General features: G+C 41.7%; 1 protein-coding gene across 4 annotated transcripts; it reads left to right on the top strand.

Moving 5' to 3' along the window:
* Positions 1–11,679: 11,679 nt before the first annotated feature.
* On the top strand, positions 11,680–13,054 carry LOC120646226. Of its 4 annotated transcripts, none has more exons than XR_005664326.1 (3): positions 11,680–12,011; positions 12,125–12,232; positions 12,968–13,054. XR_005664326.1 is itself a non-coding variant. In XM_039922899.1 (3 exons), the coding sequence occupies exons 1-3, from the start codon at positions 11,802–11,804 to the stop codon at positions 12,973–12,975; spliced, it is 321 nt and encodes a 106-aa protein (XP_039778833.1). In that variant the 5' UTR covers positions 11,680–11,801; the 3' UTR covers positions 12,976–13,054. The 4 variants fall into 4 exon arrangements, 2 of the variants coding, with proteins under 2 accessions (XP_039778833.1, XP_039778832.1); XR_005664325.1 differs by lacking the exon at positions 12,968–13,054 and adding an exon at positions 12,309–12,541; XM_039922899.1 differs by having other exon boundaries at positions 11,680–12,006.
* The last annotated feature ends 758 nt before the right edge of the window (positions 13,055–13,812 follow it).

Below are 13,812 nucleotides of genomic sequence, written 5' to 3'. Positions count from 1 at the left end.
CGCAATCTCTTCGAAGCTCGCCGCATCGAGTAGCAATGCATAGCCTTCACCTTCTGTGGTGCTTACAATAGATATCACAACGCCTACACAGTACAGACCGTTCCCATGGCATGTCAATGCATCTCATAGCAGTTTTCTACTGGCTCAAATAGATGACAAAACATCAAAGAAATACATTTCAGTCAGTTCAAACTTACCGTCATCTTCGTCAGTTCCTCCTGGCCTCGCCACAAAGAAGGGTTCCGATGGCACGGACCCTGGCTCGTACCAGTTCTTGGCCTCTTTTTTGACAATGTCGATCTTAGTGAGCGAGTTGAAGAAATTGCAAGGCCGTTGCGCGCCACAGGCGTAAACATAACGGTACTCCTTGCCTTGGTAGGCCAGGTTGATGGAACACAGCTCCACTCCCCGGCCATGCACCCAGGGTCCAGCACCGTCTCCAGCTCGCCCAAGGGGGTTCCGTCCAGCGGTATACTGAATCGGGCCACCCTTCACATGCATGCATATGGTCCACAAAAAGACTTCTAAAAAAGAATCGCTTGTACATATAGTGGCATCGATAATCAGAAACTGCAAGCATACGTGTACCTAGCATACGTGTACATATAGTGGCATCGATAATCACATTTTTTTAATTTTTTTGCTATATGTAAATAATTAAATGAATTTTCAGATAAAATAGAAAAATATTTTTAGGGGCGGGTGATGGCATCACCCGCCCCTAAAAATGTATTTGTAGGGGCGGGTGATGGTGTCACCCGCCCCTACAAATCAATTTCCGAGTTAATATAAAAGAATAGCATACCTCATAGAGTCACAAGTGCTTGTGTAGTGTAGTGTGTATATTTCGTCAAAAAATCGTAGCTTGACACAACTGGACTAGTGGTGGTGGCTGGTTGGTTAGGATAATTTTTTTTTATTTTGTTGTTTTCGATTTTTTTTATAACCTATTTGATTTTCCGGACAAGAATTTGTAGGGGCTGGCCATGGCATGACCCGCCCCTAGAAATCGATTTTTAGGACGGGTGACGCCATGACTCACCCCTAAAAATGATTTTTAGGTGCGGGTGCATTACTCATCCCTGAAAATGGTATTTTTAGCTGTGAAAACTAGAGGCGGGTACTGCATCCGCCCCTAAAAATTGTTTCTGTAGTAGTGGATCCTTTGGGCGAAAAACATGCTCCGGCTCATCGGAGTGGCGATGCCGACGTCCATGGACACCAAATTTCTTGCTAGAGATATCATCTTGGAGGATCTCGTCAACGTCGTTTGGCTGTCCTATGGTTGACGTGCTTGCTTGTTCATTGGGAAGTCGGAGCTGTTACATCGCTAGAGTGCGATGTAGCTTGGCAACGAGATCCTTTCTCAATTCTTGGGGATCTTTTAGTTTAGTTTTGTTACTTTAGCAGCATCAAATGATTTGAGCATCATGTTTCTAAGAAGATGAGATGTGATGGTTTGGTATTGCATTAAGACTTTGCAAGGATGAATGGAGCGATGAAGAAAACTGAATCTTAGTCTTTTAGTTTTCTTTGTTGTATTTTAAAACCCTCATTTGAGGTTTAGAGTCAAAAAAACTCTTGTAACTTTTGGTTGTATACATCCACCAGTGGATATAGAGGTCGGTTATTTGAAAACCCTCATTTGAGGTTTAGAGACTAAGATCTCTTGTAACTTTTGATTATTTCTTATCTAAGAAAAGCAAGTATCTAAGACAAGCAAGTATCAATGAAGGATAATCGTTTGGGTGACAGCCACAGCCTGCCACACTGCTGTGGCAGCGCCTAAACTGCGGCGCTGAAAATCGGCGTCACAGTTGTAGCCGGATTTTGTGCTATGAAGGTCTATGGTTGTCGCGGCTTTTGGCTGAACCAAGCAGTAGCTTTTTGTTTTGTGGCTCGTGGCATGTTAGGTAGGGCAAAGTAAGGAAGAGAACCAAACACTCTAATAATATCCTAGTCAGTACTCCCAAGCATCCCGGTGGTGATAAAAAGGCACTTTGCTCTTCTAGTGTTTACAAGGATTGTTGTGGCATTTTACATCCTCGAAGATGACTGGCAATATTGAGGCCGGAGCCATTAATTATTGAGATTGCAAAATATCTCTAGTTGGCGAAAGCCTTGGAGGTGCATCTAGAGATAAGACCGCAAGACACTACTAGCTAGGCGTTGCATTGCTGTCATCCTTGTCATCAAGATAGTAATAACACGCATGTCTCCAGAAAAAAACACGTCACATTGCTTACATCCTCGTCATCAAAATGTTGCAACAAAGTAGCCGAGTCTGGGCAGGTGACGCGCCCTTCAAGGAAGAAGCCACCCACCATTGGTTTTCGGTGGGCCGTGACCCTGACCCCTGCAGCCCGCAGAGTGAAGGACCGGGAGTGCGGCCAGGGGGGAGTGAATGACAGTTCTTAAAAAGAATTTTCTCAATGAAAATAAGGTCCATGTCCTGAATTCAATCCGACACGTCGATCTCTTCTAACCGCTAAGGTGACACAAGCTAACTCGTGACGACCTCACCCTAGAACGGTAAGGAAAAACTTGATGCAAAGCAAAAGCAGCCGAAAAGCAATCTACTCGAACAAGGCACAGCACGAAGCGCGCGGAAGCAATCAATTTACCAAAGTGCCGAAAAACTTTCACTTGACCAAGCATGCAAAGATTCAACAATGATTAGTGCAGCTTAATATCACGGAAGCAAAGCTTATCCATAAAACTAATTTTGAGACACCAAAAAAATTAGAACTGAACGCCAAAAACATCCTCTTAATAAAGCATGCAAAGACTAGCAATTAAAATTACTTAACACAAGTCAATTAGGTATGCAAAGATCTAGAAGCAAAAAGCAAGATCAAGTACTAAATAACTCAAGCTAAGCCTGCAGCAAAATAAACTATTTGAATCACCACGGTCACAAAGATCCAGATTAGCAATGAAAGAATACACTAGCAGAGGTGATTAGCAGTAGCAATAATTAGAGACTGTAGCAAGAAAACAATGTTTTACTAGTGAGTAAGTGGAGCTCCTACAGTGCTCACCTCAGCTGTGCTCACCTGCCTGCGTGTAGCTTCCGGTCTGCAACACCGACCGGCCTGCTTGCTGCTTGGGCTGCTGCGTTGCTCCGCCTTGGGCCGCAAGTGTGCATGCGCTGCTGGCGTGCTAGCTGAGTTGCCGCGGTTTTTCTTTTTTATATTTAAAAAAAATTAAAATTTCAAAAATATATGTCCGTTTTGGAAAATTTCAAAAATATATCCCGATCGCCCTATGGGGGGCGACAGGGCTCAAATGTAATTTTTTTTTCTTCAAATTTGCAACGAAGTCCCTGGAGAAAAAAAAGGGGGCCTGTCGCCCCCCCAACGGGCGACAGGCCCCTGTCGCCCACCCCAGGGGCGACCAACCAATGGGCCTAGCCTACAGGCGCCAGGGGGCCGGTCACCCCTCCTGAGGGCGACGGGGGGGGGCCTGTCGCCCCAACACGGGCGACCGGGTCAGGCCTAAGGCCTCCCCCTCATTCCCTCCTCTCATTTGACCTCAAAAAATCGAAAAAAATCCAGAAAAAAGAGAGGGGTGAGAAGAACGGAAGCGGCGAAGCTCTGCCGAATTCCGCACTTGTGATCTACCGGTAACTTCCGTATAAATTCGTTGATATTGTATAACAATTTAATTTAATTAGCAGATTAGCTGAATTAGATTTGGTGTTTTAGAACACTGTTTTAGTATTACAATTTGAGTACTATTACAGATTTTTTCAAATAAAATAATTATACATTAGAATAGAATTATGATAGTACCTTATTGATATTGCAGTATAAGACAATAGAATTATAACAGTACCTATATTTTCACGCATCGATTTGGTATACGATATGTGCATTGCTTAAATCATTGTTTGTTATTTGGCGCACCACACTATAGCGCCAATGTCTTCGTCAGGATCAACCTACATTCCGTGGAGCAAGTGTAAAGCCACCGTACCCAAAGGAATTAATGTGCCAATGTGCTTCTGCGGTTCGTTATGCAAATTCATGCAATCTGAGGTTTTAGGAGATGACTACGGCATGAGGTTCTTTATGTGTGAGAACTACGAATATGATCCACATAAGCGATATGGCAAAGACCGGGCCAATGTAGTAGGACAACATACGCTATTTTTCTCTATGACCTAACATTGAGTTATGATTCTAACTTGTGTTGGACAAAGTCTCCTCCGCCTCTTTGTGATTTTATGCAGTGGTTCGACACCGTGCAGTCGCAGCAGGCAAAGAACATTGTGGAACAAAAAGCAAGATGGGCTGCAGAATGTTGGCGCCGAATGAAGCAAGAGGAACAGCAAGAGGAGAAGCACAACAAAGAGCAAGAAGAGATCCGCAAGAGGATGGAGGAGGTGGATCGTAAGGCGGCGGCCGAACGTGAAGCTGACAGGGAGAGAAAGCGAGAGAGGGCACGCCGTGCGAAGGAAGCCGGGCCCGAAGCAATTAGGAAGGGCAAATATCCTAGGTGCACTCAGTAGAGTAGTACCATGTAATCCCGGTATTTTACATTCCATAAGGCATGGTAGGTTTAGATGCAACAAGAAATTATCTTATCGCGTGCACATGTCACTGCAATTAGTTGTTTATGTTTTAAGTTGAGAGCTTAACTCTGTGTGTTGTAGCCTTTACCATTAATTTGCAGTTGTAGCCGGGAGTCTATGAAATCTTTGAACTTTTCCTTAATATTTTCGGAGCTTTTCATGTCACTAGAATATTAAAAAGCACACATTTTATTAATATAACGATAAGAATTAAGAACTAAGAAATACATCATGGTCTGCTGCTAAAAAGCTCGAATAGCTCAAAATAGGAACCATAGTATATCTAGCTGTGAGTACGAGATCACAGGTTGCCACTGCTCAGCACGGCGATCACGGGTTTCCCAAATGTCGCATTCTTTGCCCAGACATACGTGACAAAAGACGACAACCCAATAGCAGTGCTCTTCCAACATTTCAAAAAGATGTGACAACACGGCAACCACACCAGCTCACCTTCAAAGCAGTCTCTCTGGCGAGGACGACGGACCTGTCATTCTACAGCGAAGGTCTGTGGCGTGTAGTGGGGAAGGCGGCATCTAGGCGCGATCGACCGAGCGACAGTAATGCAGTGCTGTGAGTCTGCATGCACAGAGATGCATCGAGTAGTCATTTCGAGAATTGAATCTAGCCTTTTCAGTGTTAGGTCAGCTAGCCTCTTCACTGTGTTGTCATGTAGATTTTTTAGGTGTATTTACACTCCACACTCCGGGTATCAGACTTTTGTGCGCATATAAATACTCCCAAGTTTGTGAACTCCCAGCACAACTCAAACATCAAACCTCATTATATACCCAATGTCTGGAGGTGGGTCTAGCGGGAAGAATTACTATGGTTTTGGGAAAGGAAAAGGGGGAAGAAAGGGAGACCCCATAATATGGGAGGGGCCTCTTGGACCTGATTCCTTTCCGGAACCAGTGTTTGAGTTTCCGCCACAGCACAAGAGTGAATTTACCAATGAAACTCCTCTTCGACAATACGATAACCGTAGAGAACCGTGGCCAAAATGCAGACATGGTGAGGACTGCTTAGTGCAAATGTGCACCGACGGGATGGATGGCGGTCGGCGTTTCTTTAAATGTCCACACGCATGGGTAATACTTGGTTGTTTCATTTCTTTATCTTTAATGAGACACCTTACATGAAATTTATTTTGCAGTCTTCCGATGCTCCAGAAAACTGTGGTTTTACTAGGTGGGTAGATCCTGCACCAATTGATTCTGTTCAGGAGTTCATCGAGTACCTCCAGATAAAGATCTTTGATCTGGAATGCAAGGTGAACCATTATGAGAAAGTGAGCGAGGGTAACAAAGATGACGAAGTTGATGATACCAGCAATGCAGCCGGTTCACAGGATGAACCATGCACTATTCCTTACTGCAACTGCCCTTGTCACAAGAAGAAGGGCCATGCGCCTCCGGCACCACCGCCTGCACCACCTGCAATGGGTGGATACTGCGGAGAAGGCTCAACGCAGTTTGCTATGTGGGGGTACGGCTACTAGGACTACCCTAGTGCTAGTGACATGCTGCATCATTGTGTTTGTTCTGTTTTTTTTTAAATTACCTAAGGCATGTTAGGTTAGTCTGGAATCTGTTTACCGTAGTTTGCAACGGGTTCTGAAATGCCACTGCATGTGTGATGTGTGTTTCATTATCATTGTATTATGATGTAAAATTTGGTGGTTCACATTACGTAATGCATTTCTTAGTTCTTATGTTTATTTCGTGCCATGTCTGTGCCCAGCAGAGGGCTAAGAGGGTCCGATGCCATAGGGGTGGTTACATATCTCTGATGTTTATTTGTAATGAGATAGCTGTGGACCGCTTATTTATACACTTCAACGTTCGCCTCTGATCACTCTCGTATTTTCCATTACAATCAATAGATGATATGTTTATACTTTGATGCTCCATTACGACTAAGTACGATTCAAACTCGACATTATGTACATGTCCAGTGAATGCAAGTTTGGTACGAGACATACATACAAGCATAATACAACATTAACAATACTAAATGCGAATACATCTTAAACCGATGAACATCATATGTTATAGATCATGGTATGAAATCATCTAGGTCGTCATCCCAGTTGACAGATGGTGGTGCTGCAGATGGTGTAGTATGGCTCGACGAACCTCTTGGCTTTCCCTTTCTCTCTTTTCTGATTCTAGGTTCATGTACAGGGGGATGAACATCATGTGTTGGAGGCCATGGTTTGGGGGGCATGAAGTCATCTATGTCATCATCCCAGTTAACACAAGTTTGTGCTGCAGGTGGTGCAACATGACTTGACGAACCTCTTGCCTTTCCCTTTGTCTCCATTCTGATTCTAGGTTCATGTACAGGGGGAGTAACATCATGTGTTGGAGGCCAGGGTTTGGGGGGCATGAAGTCATCCATGTCATCATCCCAGTTAACACAAGTTTGTGCTGCAGGTGGTGCAACATGACTTGACGAACTTCCGGGCATCTGTTCTTGCGCAGGCCAAGTACTATCACCCGAAGATCTTATCCGCCTCCTTCGTCTAGTTTGCGGCATAAGTCCACCACCGAAGATACATACCAATTTACGGAAATTTGGTATCGTTTTGTTAATCAACTCTGTGTCCTCGGGGTAATCCTAGCATATAATTAAAAAATAATGTTACTGTTTCATAAATATGGATTCGAAATGACGGACGGGATTACAACTGAATGAGAGTTACCTTAATGTGCATCTCATACACCTCTGGCCGCATCCATATCTTAGAAGAACTTTGTAAGAATCCAATGATAGTAGGATGATTCGCTAGTTCACATACTCTCATGTATATCTTCCGACGTTCTATCAGGTGTCCCTTTACATCTTGCGTCGTAATACCTCGAAATAATGTGAAATCTTTAAACTCTACTACTTTGGACAACACCATCTCTATCGTACCATCCGCTAACGGATCCAACTTCTTACTGATAAAAAGATGGGTCATGATATTAAGTATTATACTAGATTTTTCTTCGGTCCATGAAAATCCTCCACAATTTGAGGCAGCCATTGCCTTATGCTGCAATATCAATAAGGCACTTTCAAAATTCTATTCTAATTCATAATTAATTTTAAAAAAAGTCTGTAATAGTACTGAAATTGTAATACTAAACGAGTGTTCTAAAACACCAAATCTAATACAGCTAATCCACTAATTAAATTAAATTGTTATACAATATCAATGGATTCATACGGAAGTTACCTGTAGATCAGGAGTACGCAATTCGGCAGAGCTTCGCCGCTTTTCTTCTCCTCACCCCTCTCTTTTATCCTGAATTTTTAGGCTCAAATGACAAAGAGAATGGCGACGAAGGGTGGCCAGGGTTTAAAATAGGGGGAAGGGACCCTGTCGCCCCCCCAACGGGCGACAGGGGCCTATCGCCCGTTGGGGGGCAACAGGCCCCCTCTTTTTTTTTCTCCAGGGACTTCGTTGCAAATTTGAAGAAAAAAAATTACATTTGAGCCCTGTCGCCCCCCATAGGGCGACCGGGGTATATTTTTGAAATTTTCCAAAACGGACATATATTTTTGAAATTTTATTTTTTTAAATATAAAAAAGAAAAAACCGCTGAGTTGCCTGTGCGTGGCCTGCAAGGCCTTGGGCCGCGTGTTGGGCTAGCCACCAGCTCATGGGCCGCACGCCCAGCAGCAAGCTGCTCGCCCCCACGTGGCCGCGTGCGTGTAATACAAAAAAAAACATAGAGAAAAAGAGCCCAATCGAATTTGGGCCCGATCCTAACAAACCAGCCCACACACTTGGCTTAAGTCGAAACTCTTTTCCCATAACCTATGGGGGACCGAGGGGCGCTGCTGGGGTCACGCGGGTGACCCCAGCAGACCTGTCACCCACTATAAATTTTATGTTGCTGGGTCTAAATTGACCCAACAAACTGGCCCATAGTCAAATTCGTTCTAGAATAAATTTATTTTGTTTCGAAATAATTTTTAATTATTCTAGCAATACAAAAAATTTGTTCGGGAACAATTTTTTTTTTCCAGAACAAAAAAAAATAGTTGTTGGGCATTGTGCGATGGTTTGACTGCCAGTAGCACAAGCGACTCCTAACATTTGCCGAGCCCCTTCTCAGCGCTGTCCCCTCCCCCTTCTATTCGTTCTTCCTCGAGGAACGCCCGTCACCCTCTCCTCAGCATCTCCCTCCTCTCTAGAACCTCCACCACAGCAGCAATAAGTAAGAGAAAAGGAGAAAAATGAATTGAGGAGGAGGGAAGGATCAAGATGTGGTGCATCTTTGGAATAGACTTGCTCTTCCCCACCCCAATCCCGCAGCCCTAGGTTTGAGGAACGACCAAGGTGAGGCGAATCTAGTTTTATCCCTGCTAATTGATGTTTTTAGATGGTTCTTGGTCATGGGGATTAGTGGATTAGTGGGGGAAAACACAATTTGAAGGCCGATCTGAGGTCTGCTGTTCTGTAGCTCGGGCAGTGCTGCTGTCCTTATAGTTTTGGCAACCTAAACGATTTTTCCTCCAAATGTGGGTTATACAAAATTTGTAGAGGTTTATGGGATCTAGCTGCTGTCAAAATTTCACATTTTTTGGTGGAGTATATAATCAGTTATTGACTTTTGTTTGGGCGCTGTCCCTGATTGTCCAGATTTGGACAGTAGATGTTCAGAGGTGTGTTAGCCGACCTTAACCATGGAATTAGAGGAAACCCATAATAACAAAGTTGTAGTTCTTCCAAATATGTACATGTTGTCAAAATTTGAGAATATTCGGACAACAGGTTTGGGAGATATGGATTTTTATATGCTGCTGCCCAGAATTTCAGATAGATTCTCTACTTCACATTCAATGCTGTTTTATCCCTCTTGGTGTCATGTTAAAAATAAAGGACCTTTGCATGGTTGTAGATCCTTCCTTAGGCTTTCTAAAATGTGCTCGTTTTCAGTCATACCATGTGTAGATTATAAGATACAAAAAAATGAAACAGCAGTGCTGCAATTGCCTTGTGGACTTTTTGATGTTTGGGTTGGATGATGGTTTTGGAGGGGGCGTAGGAGCTCTTTACTTACCGAAAATCTCTTTGGCATGTGTTGTTATCTAATCTTGAATTGTCTAAAACAGGTGGTAGTGCCTCAGATCGTGTCTAAAGTGGTCATCCCTTCTATCATTTGAGGCAATTAAATGTGGCGGTGGTGGCTACACGCTTTAAATTGTTATTTATTCTACCTCCACATTAAAAATTCAGAACCACAATTTATATAATACCATCTATTTGAACTTATTTGATTAGTATGTTATATCATCTCTATGGATTCGATGGAAAATCTATAATTCTTTATCTATGGCTTGATGATGCTTTTGGTGGTGGAATAAAATAATGTTTACTCTCTGCCATGGGGGTTGCTTAAGGATATATATATATGGCTTACCTTTTTCTTTATATGGCATTTGCATTGCATCTCATTCATTGCATTGGCATATGGAGTTATGTCGCGAACCTATGGTTCCGACCGTACCGGTACAACATCGTTTATTGGGCATAACGATGCAGCTTCATACCTTGTTGGGTACAAAGGCAGGAGACATGGCACTGCATTGCATGGCATTGCATTTGCATTGTGAATTTGGGATGTGAGTTGTATGTCATGGAGTATGACTTTGGGAGATATTGGTAAGAAGTGATCCTTAACTAAGGATTGGTGACGGTTAATCTCATCCTTTACGTGGAAATTTAAATCGATATATTTTATTGCTCCTCTTTGGTTCACTTGTACTGGAAATTTAAATCGATGCATAATGAACTTGTAGATTAAATAGCTTGTTAAGGCAGTTTACTTGCTGAGATCTTGCATCTCACACCCCTTTTTATCTTTCTAGGTACTCGAGTGGCTTTTGCGTGAAGGGGTGGGAAATAGCAGCTCACGTCACTCTTTCACACCTTTGTCGAGTTTAACTTATGTTGTAATATAAGAAGTGCTAGAATTTGATTAGACTAAAACTCTAGACTCGTGGATCATGTTAGATGTTCCTAGACCCTGGTGGTGTTATCTACTCTCTAGAATGTTTTATCCCGCTAGTGTGCTTATTTAATCATATATCATGTTATGGTGTTGCTTCTGCTTGAACTCAAACAAGGGAGATGCTGCCAAAAATTCTTCTTGGCTTGATATACGTTGTTTTTGGTGGCATCCTTGTTAGGGCATGTTTAGGGGTGTTACAGTGCGCTTGAGGGCTGGCACAGCAGAGCAGTCCGTCGAGCGCGGCCACCGCTGCCGCCGGCCAGGTCGTCCTCCGCGCGATGCCCCAAGCTAGCAAACGCCTGCTGTCGCATGCGCACCACCTCCACGTTCGTGTCCCATTCGATGCCTGGACAAGAACAGAAAAGGAACACACAAGAACAGTGAAGGAACGCCCAAACTTAAAACTCAAAATACTCCTTCAAAACTTCACGAATTCGAACGAAAATCGAACCGTAGAAGCATAACCACAGGGACTAACATATCTGGTCATGCTGCTCTTGATGTTTTAGCTTTCAATTCCCCAGGTTCAACAGGCAGTCAAGTCGTCCCACGATCAATGGCATCTTCCCCACTGGTATGCAGTCCCTAGCCCTTCTCAATTGGATGTGATCAGTTCAAGGCCCTGGCCGGGTCAGTGTTCCAAATTATAGATGATCAGATTATGGTCTTCTTGTTGCCTAGGTGGCCGGGTCAGTGTTGTTCCAAAAAGTATAGATGATCTTTTGGTCTTCTAGTTGCCTAGGCTGATAAGCAAGTGTGTGTCATATTATATTATACAAGCAAGGAAGAAACTATATATACCCATGCTAAATTATTTTCCATCAATGGGAACTTAGAATTCATATTATGAAGGAATTTGGAGATCAAATATCTTTGCACAACATCTGTTTATCAAGAATTTTTTTTCTTGTCGTGCATAAGTGTTGTAGATAAAGGATGCAAATCTGAACTAAGTATCTCATTTTTTTGATAGTTAATCTTCAGTTTACACCCAAATCTGAAAAAAAGAATTATCAATTTTAGTTATTCAGATTTCACTAACCATATTATCTGATCTTCGGGTTCAATTTTAATTAGATTGTGGTACCATGGCTTCAGATGTTTGGACTCTCCATCTTGAATGTGAGGGTGCAACTCCAGGACAGGAACATGTGTGCAAAGGGAAATGGACAAGGATATGATATGTTTCTTCAACTTGGAATTTGTCCAGGAATATGGGTACACATCAAACGATTATTTGTATTACAAGAGGAGATAGTTTGGTTGCTATAGAATGGGATTCCGATGTCATGGAAATGCTTAAAGACAATGAAACCACAAAGGATGTTAACTTGTTTGTGACAAAGCAGATAATGGCCATTATGGCATCTAAGTCGAAGAAACCACCAACCAAGTCTGCACCAACTAAAACTAAAAGGAGTATGGTACAACTCACATTTACTCATTTCGATTTGTATGACCATCCAAGTATAACTTACCAAGTGATGTTATGTTTTTTTAACGCTTGATAATTGTTTGGCCCCACATTTATTCACAGAAAAAAGTGGTGCAAAGAGCAAGGAGTGTCTGCTGGTTATTCAAACTAAATCAAAATATGCCAATGATATTGACCAACAGCATGATGATGACATCCAAGAACCATCAGGTATAGATGTAGTTGCATTACATTCTAATATAAATAATGTGGACTGCATTGCTATTGTATGTTTATTTTTTTGTAGCTGATGGTGATGAATTACATATGCGAAAGGGGACTATTTTGACATATGTTTGGAATTTGTATGAGGGAAAACGAATAGTAGTAAAATGCAATAATCTTGGTCAACCGATTGGAAAAGAAGGTGGTCTGCTAGGACAATTTTTAGGCACTGTAGCATGAAATGGTGGTTATTGCCCTGTAGATATCAAAGATTGGAGAAAGGTCAAAAAGGATAATGCTAGTCATTCAAGTTTGCAAGATTGTTTTATTTAAAAGAAACAGCAAGGGAAACCCACACTGTAGGTTTGCAAGATTTCACAAGATATTCTTATATGAATATAAGTACTTAATGATGCAGATAGTTATATTAAGTCATTTTCGTAATCTCATTGTAGACAAAGTTCTTGTATCCTCTACATGTGAGAATTGGATTTTGAAATCGATCGGAAGAGATTGGAGAAAATATAAGGCAACATTAAAAAAGAAACAATTTAACCCAAAGAAGAAAAAAATCTTATTTGTACAAGCTCTGTCCACATGATGTTGATCAAGATCAATGGGATAATCTAATAAGATATTGGAAGTCTGCAGAAGGAAAGGAAGGAATATTGCATGAATGTTTATTCTAATATCTTTTTAATAGACAATTCTCAATATATAACTAATTTACTGGTGCTACAGGCCCTTAGTGAGAAGAACAAAATAAGCTGTGAAATGAAAAACATACCACATACAGCGGGTACAAAGAGTTATGCTCGTTGGTCTGAAGAATTGGTGAGTCCTTTTAGTAGATCAATAGATTTCAGTAGTATATCTTTCTTATCATTGTTGTATTATCATTATTTTTTAGAGACAGGCAGATCCCCCAAAAAAAAAACTACATAGAGCTCAGGTTTACTTAGCAACTCACAGGAAAAGGGTCCTGGGGACAAATGAGGATACTGCTGCGGTATGCGATTTATACACAATGATATGAGCATCATGTTTGCAATTTTCAGATTGTTTCAATTTATATAAGAACAATTTTATCTGTTCTCATTTGTTATATGTAGGTTCAGTTAGAAATCATAGATAAACAACCAGAGTTGGCTCAAAATATTGAAGGGAGAGTTGCATAGGAAGGCGATGCATTGCATCAGGTGTTGGGAGAAGAGAAACCTGGACAAGTGCATGTCATGGGATTGCTTCCAGTTCCTAAACAAGTCTATGGCCGAAAAACATGACATTTTAGGGACATTAATGTAATTATAGTAGATGGATCATCATCATATGTAGAGAATCATATGCTAGAAGAAATAAAGCAAACAATGATGATGATGACTTATTCCTGTCCAATGAAAAGGTAATCATGATTTTTTCTTGTCTTTTTAACAGCACTATACTCTAACTTGCTTATATACTTTTTATATGGGTCTCATGTTTTAAATTACCTAGATTTATTTTTGAAGCATTGTCAAGAAGATCCTATTTACAAGGAAGTATCATATCAAGGAGCAAAACCGTCATCCCCACAATGCTCTACTAAT

Source organism: Panicum virgatum, chromosome 8K (genome assembly GCF_016808335.1).
Source record: "Panicum virgatum strain AP13 chromosome 8K, P.virgatum_v5, whole genome shotgun sequence".
Lineage (NCBI taxonomy): Eukaryota > Viridiplantae > Streptophyta > Magnoliopsida > Poales > Poaceae > Panicum > Panicum virgatum.
The sequence above is the reverse complement of the archived record's forward strand: the minus strand, read 5'-3'. Positions and strand labels throughout refer to the sequence as shown.

Bases quoted from the DNA above. Each gene is read 5' to 3' on its own strand.
- LOC120646226 (XM_039922898.1), top strand. From the start codon at position 11,802: ATGGGTACACATCAAACGATTATTTGTATTACAAGAGGAGATAGTTTG. The intron at 12,007-12,124 runs GTATGGTACAAC...ATTTATTCACAG, and splicing joins ACCAACTAAAACTAAAAGGA to AAAAAAGTGGTGCAAAGAGC. The intron at 12,233-12,308 runs GTATAGATGTAG...ATTTTTTTGTAG, and splicing joins TGACATCCAAGAACCATCAG to CTGATGGTGATGAATTACAT.